Here is a 12556-nt window from a genome sequence, read left to right as displayed (position 1 = left end):
ATCATTTTCAGTTTCAGGAGGTTTTCCTGGTCCTGCTTGCAGACAGGGAAGCGTGTGATCTGGGCCTAGAAGCGGTTAGTCAGCAGCCGGCTTTGTCTCGCTCCGTTTTAGAGTTCTTGTGTGTTATTCTGAATTCAAGGCCTGGTTGACTTAATTAAATCAACCTAACTATACCACTCAGGACTGCGAAAAATGTTGTGCCCTGAGCACCATTCGAATGACCTAACCCCTAGTGTAGATGTGGCTGGGTTGATGGAAGGATTCTTCCATTGACCTAGCTACAGCCTCTCAGAGAGGTGGATCAACTATGTCAACAGAAAAATCCCTTCCAACAAGGTAGGAAGCATCTACACAACAGTGCTGTAGCTGTGCCGCTATAGCAGCTATAGTGTAGACATAACTTAAGAAATAAAGTAGTGCAGTGGTGGCCAACCTGAGCCTGAGAAGGAGCCAAAATTTACCAATGTACATTGCCAAAGAGCCACAGTAATACGTCAGCAGCCCCCCATCAGCTTCCCGCTCCCAGCGCCTCCCACCCACCGACAGCCCTGCAGATCAGCGCCTCCCCCTCTCTCCTCGCACCTCCTGATCAGCTGTTTCGTGGCATGCAGGAGGCTCTGGGGAGGAGGGAGGAACGAGGGCACGGCAGGCTCAGGGGAGGGGGTGTGAAGGGATGCAGTGGGGGCAGGGCCTGTGGCAAAGCCAGGGGGTTGAGCAGTGAGCACCCCCAGCACATTGGAAAGTTGGTGCCTGTAGCTTCAGCCCCGGAGTCGGTGCCTATAGGAGCTGCATATTAACTTCTGAAGAGCCGCATGTGGCTCCGGAGCCACAAGTTGCCCACCCCTGAAGTAGTGTTACGTTGCAACCTTCCTGCAAGCGTATTTTATGTTTATCCAATTTCTCTGTCTGCATGCCATGACTATATAGCAAGAATGGAAACAAAATCCATGCATTTAGCAATGTACTACCAGGGAGTCCACACAACTTGTACTCCATTCACACAGCTCCATCAGCACACTGGAAAAGAGATCCCCACATGAGCCTGAGCATGTTAGATATTGCACTGTCTACTCCACCCTGCAATTACGCCTGCCTTTATTTTTAACCTAAAATCAGCAAGGAGAGGATAATAAGGCTTGGGGGTGGAGGGGTCAGAAACAGGCCTTTTATAATTCTGGCACATTACAGTAAAGCTGATGGTGACTCATCCATTCTGTTTGGTGCAGGATGGATGGATCTTTAGTCTGCGCAGGCAGGGGAGGCAGGAATAGATTTAGTTTCTAATCCTCTGGGGGCTCAGATGTAATTCTGTGAGCAAGTGGAGTGTGGGAGAGAGCTTCATTCCTGATATGGGCCCTATTCTATTGGCTGGGATTGGCGGTTACATCAGTAGCACTGCATGGCTCCTACTGCACTGACCTTGGAGAAGCTGCAGCATCAAGGACTGATGCTGAAGACTTTCCAGGGAGGCAGAAATTTGGAAGGGTTTTTTTTTTTCTTTGTCATCGGTGTCATTATCTCGTCTCCCTCTTTGCAGACCCTTTTCCGAGCTGGGAAGCTGCTTTCTTGGCAGGCCAGCCCCCTTGAAACAGCACTGGTTGTTAAACAAAGAAGTGATAAGGGGAGAACCCTATGCCTTTTGTGCAACCTGTTTGCAAGCACAGTCAGCTGTGTAGGAGGCAGAGAGAGAGACAGAGCTGGAAGGAGGAGGGATGGGCGGAGAAGCAGAGAGAGAGAGAGAAACAAATGGCTATAATAAGGGTTAAAGAAAAAAGAGGAAGATGGAGGAACAGGTAGTTAGAGAGAAGCAATCTAGCAGACAGAGAGAGAGAGAAAGAAGAAAGCTTAAGAGATAAACGCCCGAGGTTTTTCTCTCTTAGGTACTTGCTTAAATTTAAGCCCATTGACTTCAGCTGGACAGCACAGTTGCTTAAAGTGAAGCAGGCGCTGAAGTGCTTTGCTGGAGTGGGAACAAAAGAGGAGGCGAGAAAGCTAGTTGGAAGGATTCAGAGAGGGTTTAAGCCAGCTGAAAGGATGGCAGGGAGCCTGCAACCCAGAAGGTTAGAGAGCATTAGAAAAAGGGGGGTTAAATTCTTTGCTGGTGAGAGGAGCACTGCTCTTCAGCACTGCTCTTCAGCACCCTTGAGGGCTGGTGTTCTGGGCTGGGAGACAGAAGGGCAGCGCAGGTGCCTGTAAGTGAATACGCAACTGACTCCTTTACAAACTACCCTGTCAGCTTTGCCGCAGCCATCACCTGGGGTGCCTGCCCTCTTCAGGGATAAAGGGCATTTCAATCTCCGGGCTGCTCCACTCATCCAGCTGAGCTCAAGGCCTGAAATGACACAGGGCAGTTCTGTGATGTGGGCCTTCTAGCACATGAAGACAGAGTGAAAAACGTCTGCAGGTTGCATTAGTCAAGGAGAGGGCGACAGGAATAACAGGAATGAATATTTTATTCGTATTATTTATATTACACTAATGCCTCCAGGGTCCAACTGAGGTCAGGGGCCCATTGTACTAGGCCTTAGTGAGACTCAGATACTACTCCCAAGAGATTACAGTCTACAAAGACAAGACAGACAAAGGGTGGGAGACAGGATAGACGGGGCACTGAGGTACAGAGATTAAGTGATTTACCCCAGGTCACACAGGGAATCAGGGGCAGAGCTGGGGACTGAATCCAGATCTCCTGAGTCTCAGTCCAGTCAGCCTCATGATACTTTTCAAACATTGTCAAATGAATGACCTTCTTCTTTCTTAAAATGTAAGAGTGGAGAGATTCCAAATGGCTCTAGTGAGATGACTGTGTTGACTGAAACCATCACATAGCCATGTCCCTTGGCACTAGTCATTCCACATGTGCTGGTTTTCCAACAGGAGAGAAGTTTTCTCTCTTTGTCATGAGTGCAGCTGCTTAGAACATTTCTAACTGAGTGTCTTTTTGTTGAAATATGCTGTTCTGTCAAAGCCAAAATGTGTCATGGAAACGTACAGATTTCAGCATTGTTTTTGACCAGAGGTTCCTGAATTCCAGGGCTCTCTGGTCACAGAGAGAGAGAGACCCGAACTGAAAAACTGAGCTTTTTAATCCAAATTAGTCACTTCAACACAATTCTGTTCTGCAAAAACATTTGCAAGGCTTTGAGGTCCTGGTTTTCCAATCCATCTCCGGCGGGGTGCACCAGGTGAGTGGTTCGGGCCTTTTGAGTTCGGAGTGGAAATCTTAACTTTTATATTTTCAATAGTACGAGTGATAATCATTTGCTCATTTTGTGTCTGGAACAACATTTAATACTGTGGGCTAGATCCTCCGACAATGTCAATCTGTGCAGAGCAATTATGGTTAGAGGAACTATGCCAATTGACACCAGGCAAGGATCTGGCCCATATATACCTGTTACTCCAGTTTGGTAGCTGGATTTGATCTACACTGAAAGATTATTGCGTTTTCTTCCTTGATTAAGGAGCCTGGGACTAGAGTGGGTTGGGAAATTAATAGAAGAACACCAATTATTCTGAACATGGCCAGAATGGTTGTGAAGGCTGGCAGCAGCATATGGAGCCTTTCACTTCTCTATCACCACCAGTGTGGAAATCAGCAGAGTGGCCGTGGCCAACAATTGTACCATCTCATGACTGTTTGTTGACTTTAAATGAAGTGAGTTTGGGGGTTTCACTCTGGTTCCTGTAGGCCTGGTGTCCACAGCATGGCTAAGAGCCTTAGCAGGGCCTCACGATTGAATTTGCAGGAAGCCTGCATTACATACACACCAGCTGTGCTGACCCTTCTAGATCAGAACTGAGGCAGGGCAGGCTGGGGGAAGGTAACATTGCTGTGCTGTACTAATTCCTTGGAAAAACAAATGTCCGACTCCAGGGCCGTCACTCTGGCACCTTTCATAGTGCACTGAATTCACTTCAGAAATGGCACTTGTGTTGATGCTACATTCTTGGTGTTTTGTTTTTAGCTACCTCCATCTTTTTTGTTTGTTTGTTTGCACTATGGTTAAAGATGGACTCAGACCTCAGAATTTGGATCTGCATTCAGATCCAGACCTTAAACAGCCCAAAGTTTTTTGTGGGGTTGATTCAGCCTGCTATAAGAACACAGGAATTGCAGGACCAGAGCAGTGGTCCATCTAGACTGGCATCTTGGACATTTGGTGAAACTAAAAAGGCAGCAAATGATAAAAGGAAATACTTTTTTTTTTTTCCGCAATGCAGAATTAGACTGTGGAACTCATTACCACAGGACATCACTGAGCTCATGAGCTTAGCAGGATTCAAAAATGTATACAGATAACAAGAATATCCAGAGTAAGGATTATGAAAAAGAGGGGGGAAATGGAAGGGATACAGGCCCTCATGTTCTAGGGCATAAACCAACCTCTAATTTAGGGGGACAGGAAGAAATTTCTTTTATGGACAATTTATTCTATTACTGGCCATTTTAGGGTCTCTTGCACCTTCCTCTGCAGTAGCTGGTACTTGCCATATCAGAAACAGGATACTGGATTTAGATGGAGCACCAGTATGGCAATTCCTATATTCATATGTCTCTCACAGCGGCCAGTACCAAATACTTCAGAGGTTGGTGAAAGTTTGACCCCACTGGTCAGTGTATATTATGTGTCCCCCTCCGTGCCTGATCCACAGAGGATATGGGTCTATCACAGCCTTCCGCTTGAGAAGTTTGCTTTTTAGCTCAAGCTGTAGACTTCTGCTTTCAGCTCCTGAGCGCCCTGGTTCAGTCCCTGGTGTTGGCCAAGATGACGGCTGTCTGGGATTTGAGAAGCTCAGTGGGCTTTGGTTGCACAGGAGAAGCTGCTTCTCTCTGGAAGAAGCATGTAAGCGGTTGGTGTTATGCCTCCCACTCTGTACCTGATCCACTGAGAATGTGTGCCAGTTATGGAACTCAAGCTACAGAGACCCAGGCACCCAGGGAGGTGCCTGGTTCAATGTCCGGTGTTGGGCAAAATGTTGGCCACCACACAAGAAACTGCATAGTGGACAGCTGTGGAATAGGAGGTTTCTACCTAAAACCAGGTGACAAGTAGTTGGCTTATTTCCCTTTGATGAGTCCAGCCCCTGCACCCATCTATGTAGCTTTATTCCAACCCAGCCTCACTTTGTGGGAGGGTGTAAAGTGCTAATTATTCTAAATGTTTCCCACAGAGGGGGAAGCACATTGCACAGAAATGTCATCACTTGCTGCAGCCCCTTATAAACAGGAGAATTAGAGGGTTTTTAACTCTCCCACACACCATCATTGATGAGATTTTTGAACTCGGTGGGTCATCTCAGAACAAAAGTGTGACAAACGAAGCCCTCTGGCTGGGGAGGTTTCCATACGAGCCTCCTCTTCTAAGCTGCCTGTGTTAATAAGCTCATATTTCACTTAGCTGGCAGAAAGCTCTCCACAGGACCCTGGAAGCGCTGAAGGTCAACGGGGAGATAATGAAGAAGGCTGCTCAGGTCTGACGGCTGCCTCCTGTTTACTCGTTATTTCCCAGACGCATCACTGACACCATGCATCATCACTGCAGCTCTGGCAGAGAGCAGGCTGGCAGCAGCTTCTCTGTTCCTTCCATCACATGGAAGCTGTAACACCAGCCTGAGTCCCCGTTGATCCGTCTCGTGCTCTGTCCACTTGTCATTTATGGGTAGTGCTCCACCAAATTCATGGCCATGAAAAACACATCACTGACCGTGAAATCTGGTTGTTTGTGTGCTTTTACCCTATACTATACAGATTTCATGGGAGAGACCAGCGTTTCTCAAATTGGAGATCCTGACCCAAAAGGGAGTTGCAGGGGGTCGCAAGGTTATTTTAGGGGGTCATGGTATTGCCACCCTTCCCTCTGTGCTGCCTTCAGAGCTGGGCGGCCAGAGAGCGGTGGCTGGTGGCTGGGTGCCCAGCTCTGAAGGCAGTGTCCCACCAGCAGCAGCGCAGAAGTAAGGGTGGCAATACCATACCGTGCCACCCTTAATTCTGCTCTGCTGCCTTCAGAGCTGGGCAACCGGAGAGTGGCAGCTGCTGACTGAGGGCCCAGTTCTGCAGGCAGCAGCACAGAAGTAAGGGTGGTAATACTGTACCGGACCATCCTTACTTCTGCGATGCTGCTGGTGGCAGCTCTGCCTTCTGAGCTGTGCTCCTGGCCAGCAGCCGCCGCTCTCCAGCTGCCCAGCTCTGAAGGTAGCGCTGCCGCCAACAGCAGCGCAGAAGTAAGGGTAGAAGTACTGCACCCCCTCCTCCAATACACTTACAACCACCAACGCCCCTTTTTGGGTCAGGACCCCTACAATTACAAAACCATGAAATTTCAGATTTAAATAGCTGAAATCATGAAATTTACTGTTTTTAAAATCCTATGACCGTGACATTGACCAAAATGGATGGTGAATTTGGTAGGGCCCTACTCATGGATGTAGGGGTTTTTTTTGGTTGGTTGTTTTTTTTCCTGGCAGGACTAACTATTATCTACACCATCCCTGACAGGTGTTTGTCTAACCTGCTCTTAAAAACCTCCAATGGTGGAGATTCCACAACCTCTGTAGGCAATTTATTCCAGTGCTTAACCACCCTAGCAGGAAGTTTTTCCTAAAGTCCAATCTAAGCTGCCCCTGCTGCAATTTAAGCCCATTGCTTCTATCCTCAGAGGTTGAGAACAATTTTTCTCCCTCCTCCTTGAGAACAATAAGTCATCACCTAGCATTTTTCTTCCTTTGCCTATCTGTAAAATTCTATTATTATCAATGGAAATATTTTTGTAGTCTGTGTGTATGTATGTGGTGCAGTCAGTGTTTATTGACCTTTACTGATAAAAATCTAATTCTTCAAAGCCCCCAGGAAATCACTGTCCCAATCTATACAACTTGTCTACAGTTTCACCGCAACCTACAAGTAGAGTGGTTCTGACTGTAAAATGTGCTCTCAGTGGCTCTTGTATCTAGCACTCTGTGCATCCTCCTCACTCACCTCTCATTTTCTGTCTGTTCTTCCAGGTTCTGTATCGTGTCCTGGTGAAGTATTGGCTAAGTGAGAAGGTTGCTGGGACGACGGCTACAAGGGGATCCATTTGAGGTCGATCTATCAGCCTGCCTACACCAGGTGAAAGCAACGTGGGTACATATAGCTAGTAGTAATATCCTGAGAGTTGGCCCTGTGAAGGTCAGGTCACTCCCCTCCGACAGCACTCATAGGAATGGAATCTAAAGGAAGCACCCGAAGCGGAAGCAAACCTGATGCCAAGGCCGCCAGCTCTGGAAAGCAGGAGAAGCCCAACCCCGGGCCTGCTATGAATGCAGACAAGAAGGAAACCCCCTCCAAGGAGCAGCCCACCCCTGTGGCCACAACGAAGAAGGCAGCCAGCGAGGCTCCTGCACTGAATAACCACAGCAATCTGAAACCCAGCCCTGCGGCCCCGGAGGTGCAAGAGGCCACCGGCCAGTCCCCTGACTCTGAGCACAAGGGAAACGGCGCGGAGGAATCCTCAGGCAGCGTCTTCGATAACGTGAAGCCATTGGCCATTGTTGGAGGTGTGGTGATGGCTGCCATTGCTGTAATTCTGGGAGTGGCGTTCCTAGCCCGGAAAAAATGAAGACCGAGAAAGGGTTGGGGGAGAGAAATATAATCAACTGTACAGTTCCTTTTGAAACACATGCATGCAGTAAATTCTATACATATCTATACATATATAGAGAGAGCACTAGATAGGGTAACTACAGCACCAACAACTACTCCAAAAGTCTTGTTCCAAAGGAGCTGTGCCAGTTTGACCAGTATGGGTACTCCATGCACTCAATATGTGCTTTCGTGTAATATAACTTGGCTTGTACAACTGTGTATAGATTACAGCTTCTTCTGATCAGTGTAAATGCCGGTGTCCCCTCCCCCACGCTCCTCCCCAGGAGACTCCCCACTTTCCCGTAGTCCCAGCATTTCCAAGCAGAGGTGTTCTACATCCCATCCTGAGTCCCTGCTCTATTTATTTTGATGTTTTTTAATTGGGTTGTGGTAGAGAAGAGGAAAGGGAATAGTACTAAGACCCAGTTCATCAATTATTGTGGTTTATTATTAATATCGTACCCCAACTTGTGCTGGGCGCTTTGCAGACATGTAAGAAGGCAGCTCCGAGCTTACGGCCTAATAGGTACATTATGTTCCTAATGCTTATCACCCAACCTTTAAAAACAAACAGACAAGACAGGAGTAACCCATAGCTGGAGGTGAGCTGACTGTGTGATATAGAAGAGTTTGGATCACATGGCATTATAGAACCTTTTCTCTGTCTGAGCTGCAAGCCAGTAGCTACAGTGAAGCTCAAGGGGCAAATATGTCTCACTGAGATCTACAGTGCAGTTTGCAGCCCATGGAGACAACATACAAGGCTTGGAGTCCCATCCTCTCTTTAGTCATACAGAGGACAGTTTCAACCTGCTCCATGTTATGTATATTGGGGGCAGCCCCAGGCACCCAGCCATTTGCCAATGCAGATAAGACCATTGGGACAGTTTGGGCATTCCTGCCCTAGAGGGTGATAGACTGTTTTGGACACAGTTTCTGATAAACTTGAAGTGGCCTCAGTAGTGCACTAAGGGCTCAATCCAAACTGCACTGATGTCCGTTGGAGTTTTTCCATTGACTTCAGTGGGCTTTGGCTCAGGCCCTTAATCCTGGTGCTTTTCCATCAAAGGTTGATCTCTCCTTGCGTGTGGTAGAAGAAAAGGCAGACAAGAACTAGGCTTTAAGGGCAAGCAGCACATGAAGCACTATGGGAATGACATACATGAACCCCTTTATGCTGGGAAAACCATGTGCAAAAGTGATGAAAACAGATGGTGCTTGGAGAGATCTTCTACCCCCTAATTTGAGTCTACCAGGAAAATGTGAAACATCCATGTCTTGAAAGTGGAAACAATTTCCCCAAACTTGGAAACAGCCTGGTTTCTTTGCTGGGGCGGGGGAGGAGGGGGGGAGGAAGGGGTGAGATATTAAACCAGACCGTGGGTAGGAAGGGAAAAGTAAGGGAGAGGATAGATGGAGGCTCCATTTACTACATTGAGAAGATGAGACACACAGGGATGAGGGATGAGTGACCTTTCCAGACTCAGAACTTCCATTACGACCCGCATTTGCTGCTGCTGCTATAGTATAGAAAGGATTCTTTAGCCAATGTTTTGTTTTAAATGGAGCCAGAATTGAAACCGAATCACCCAAAGAGTCACTGGAGCTCAGCAGTAGTACCTGCTAACCGGTGAGTGGTACACAGGAGTGTCACAGTTTTGCAGCGATGATTGGCAAAGATACTGTACAAAAGCCAGAGAAACCGGTCCAAATTCAGAGGGAATGTAGAAGGTGGGGTGTAAGTTACATGTCTGGAAGGGAGCCTGAGCACCTGGGAGTATAAACCAGTATAAGGGCTGGATGAAGCATCAATTATGCCAAGTCTCTTAGTTTCTTACCCCAGATTTCTTGCATCTTCCACTGACACATCTAGTATCGGCCACTGGTGGTTGACAGGATACTGGACTGGATGGACCACATATCTGATCCAGTTTGGCAATTCCTATATTTCTAACTCAGAGTCCTTGAAGAATTTGGCCTACTTAGTGCATGTGGCTCATCAGAATATTTGGGCACAGCTTCTTTACAAATTCCCTTCTATTCCTGCAGTTAGATTTTTCACCATTTTTTCTACAAGGCTCTTAAAATATTCCCAGATGTATGCGGCCTCTTTGGGTATAAAATTCTATCTCCTGGTTTCCAAACTATTGTGTGTTTCTGAGTTTTAACCTGCATATGTTCTTTTCCATTGCACAGACTGATGCAATATGATCAGGTTTGCCCCATTGTTGAAACAAGTGCTAACAACCACCATGCTTAAACTTGATAGGTGCTAGCACTGTTTCACCTGTATTATGGACAGGACTTGTAACTTCACCTTGTAATACAATCCCTCCTGTACTGAGAAGGCTCTGGGAAAACCTTAGTAAGAATAGACTAGCTACATCATGGGGGATTCCTTGTTGTTATTTATCCAGAAGGTTGTTTGGCTGGTTGTTTCTTTAATAACCTTTCCTTGTTGAGGAGCTAATTTGTCCCCATGATGTTTTGCAGATGCTGAGATGTAAATTTATTATTGTAAGCTGGGATGAGGATAGGGTGAAGATGGGGAAGTGCAAAGTATAGGCATCTGAGATGGAGAAGAGATCATCATAATTGTTTAGCCTGTCTCCTGCCAATGCAGGGCTGGTGATTCCTGGAACTTATGAAGCAGAGATTTGATTTCTAGTTTCAAGTGTAAATTAATTCAAGAGATGTTTCCCTATTTGTTGCCCTCCCATTTAGTTCTGGCAGATGCGTTTTCCAATGGAGTGTGTGATAAAAATCACAGATCTAGCTCCTTTCTGCTCTGAACTAACCAGGGTAGACAGACATTTAAGGAGGAAAAGGAAACATTGGATGCTTCACAGGAGCCTCTCTCTCTCCTTTTAAAAGTATTTTAATTTGACTGCATTAATTTTTGGAAAACTGAGAAAAAAAGTTCTGAGTTGGGAGGGGCCTGAGCTGCAAAACTTCCATCCAGATCCGAACTATTCCCCAAAGCATTAAGATATGTGATTTGGATAGGCCCATCTCTAGTTCTAAGCCAATAATTTCCTCCTGAAATATGCCAGAGAGGTTATTGAGACATGGGAGATGGTGACGGTGGCAGGACAAGAAAATCATCATCTTGAAAAATAACCTTGCCCTCAATCATATTTATGGCCGTGAAGAAATAGGTTAGGTCTATAAGGGAATCATTCACTTACTGTAATTTCTCGGTACTGTTGTCCACTGTCCATGACTCATTCTCCAGAACCCAGCTCATTTGCTGGTCTGAAAACACCCATTTTTTGTGTGGATGTGTACAACCCCACCACCTTCTTGAAGAATATTACATGTATATATTACAGTTTACTGCAGTCTTTGTAAAGCCACACACCCCATATTTTTTGTAAAGAAAAATATTGAGACAACCCTTTATTTGTGCACCTGCATTCACACAAAGTGTCCATGTTTTCTTTTTTGTACCATTTGCATTCTGCCATGCAATGCCTTAAGCAACATTTTTGGTCATGGTTTCTTACCACTAAGAGAATGTCTGGCTAGGAAACTCCTGAATGTATAGCATCCCCATTGTGCTACAAGCTAAAAATTACTGTCTCCCCATGTTCCCCAAATAGTCACGTGGGCTACTTGCTTTTAAAAAGATACTTCCTCTTTTAAAGTATTTTGGAATGTGTTGTATTGTGTTGTAGTGGAACTAGTGCTGGTTTGAGTCTGGTATATCACAAGGAGGTGCCATGCAAGCTTCCTAAACACACAGGGTTTCTATGCCCTCCAGTCCTGACTTGCAACTACCCCTTTTAGCAGATGCTGCCTGTTATACCTTTGTGCTGCACTGCATGGTGGTTTCCTGTTGAGCACAAAAGTCCAGTGAGAACTAGACTGAGAAGAGAATTATCTCTCGGTTGGAACCTACGGCAGATTGAAACCCAATTTGTCATGAGGCAAAAGGCTAACGAATGAACTTGCTGTGCTAAATAAATAGTTGTCCTGTTTTGCGGCAGCACTGAGCACATGCCTTTATTTGCTTGATGTATTGTGTTGTGTTTGCTGTAATATGAGGTCCTTTTAGTGATATCTCCTCAATGAGAACGAATTAAAGCTTGAAACTGATAAGATTCTGGCTTGGGGATTTGTAGGGATCTAGATTGCTAGTTTACTCTTATTGATGCTGTTTATAAATTAAAAATTTGATAATTAATTATACAAACACTGCAGTAGAAAATGCAGCTTATCTTTAAAACAATAGATTCAATTACTATATTCTATTTTGACGAAACCACCTCTCTCGATCTAATGCAAGAATGTCACTTTTATCTCTTGGACAATTTAGTACAGGGTTTTCCCTGTCCCTAGCTCTGTAAATGTGAAATTGACTACATTTCCTCTGATGGGGCCTGACCCAAATCCCACTGAAGTCAATGGAAAGACTTCTATTGACTTCAGTGGGCTTTGGATCAGGTCCATGCCTCTTAATAGTTTTGCTGTGGGATAGAATCAAATCTGAGCACGAGGGATGTTCTGACCGCATTTTCAGCATGGTAAGAATGTATTCTGCCAGGTGATTTCTATCTCATGTAGGCTGTGATTCACCAAAAGCACTTAAGCACATGCTTAACTTTAAGTAGACCCACTGACTTCAGTGTTACATGCTTAAGTGCTTTGCTGAATCAGGGCTTTGGGGGTGATCCAAAAAACATGAAGGGGAATCTTTCCACTAATTTCAGTAGGCTGTGGATCAGGCTGTTAGAGTTACTTTCCAATTTTCTGTTCTTAATTATTTGTATTGTGGTAGTGCTTGGCATGGTCCCTCTGTGCTGGGTTAATTTCACTCACAGGGAATGGGGAAAACAACCATTAGGTTTGATCCTGAGAGGGGACATGATAGCAGTTTTCAGGTATCTAAAAGGGTGTCATAAGGAGGAGGGAGAAAACTTGTTCATC

General features: G+C 45.7%; 1 protein-coding gene across 2 annotated transcripts in view; it reads left to right on the top strand.

Moving 5' to 3' along the window:
* Positions 1-12556, top strand: part of CEND1 (cell cycle exit and neuronal differentiation 1) — a 28189-nt gene extending 15633 nt beyond the window's left edge. Inside the window, exons 1-2 of one of the 2 annotated variants that reach the window (XM_034770423.1) lie at positions 3113-3185; positions 7006-12556. In XM_034770423.1, coding sequence (XP_034626314.1) covers positions 7206-7601 — 396 coding nt within the window. In that variant the 5' untranslated portion in view covers positions 3113-3185; positions 7006-7205 and the 3' untranslated portion in view covers positions 7602-12556. Of the gene's footprint in view, positions 1-3112; positions 3186-7005 lie in introns of those variants that run through there. The other variant, XM_034770421.1, reaches the window with a different exon arrangement.

This window comes from Trachemys scripta, chromosome 4 (assembly GCF_013100865.1).
Source record: "Trachemys scripta elegans isolate TJP31775 chromosome 4, CAS_Tse_1.0, whole genome shotgun sequence".
Classification (NCBI taxonomy): Eukaryota; Metazoa; Chordata; order Testudines; family Emydidae; genus Trachemys; species Trachemys scripta.
The sequence above is the reverse complement of the archived record's forward strand: the minus strand, read 5'-3'. Positions and strand labels throughout refer to the sequence as shown.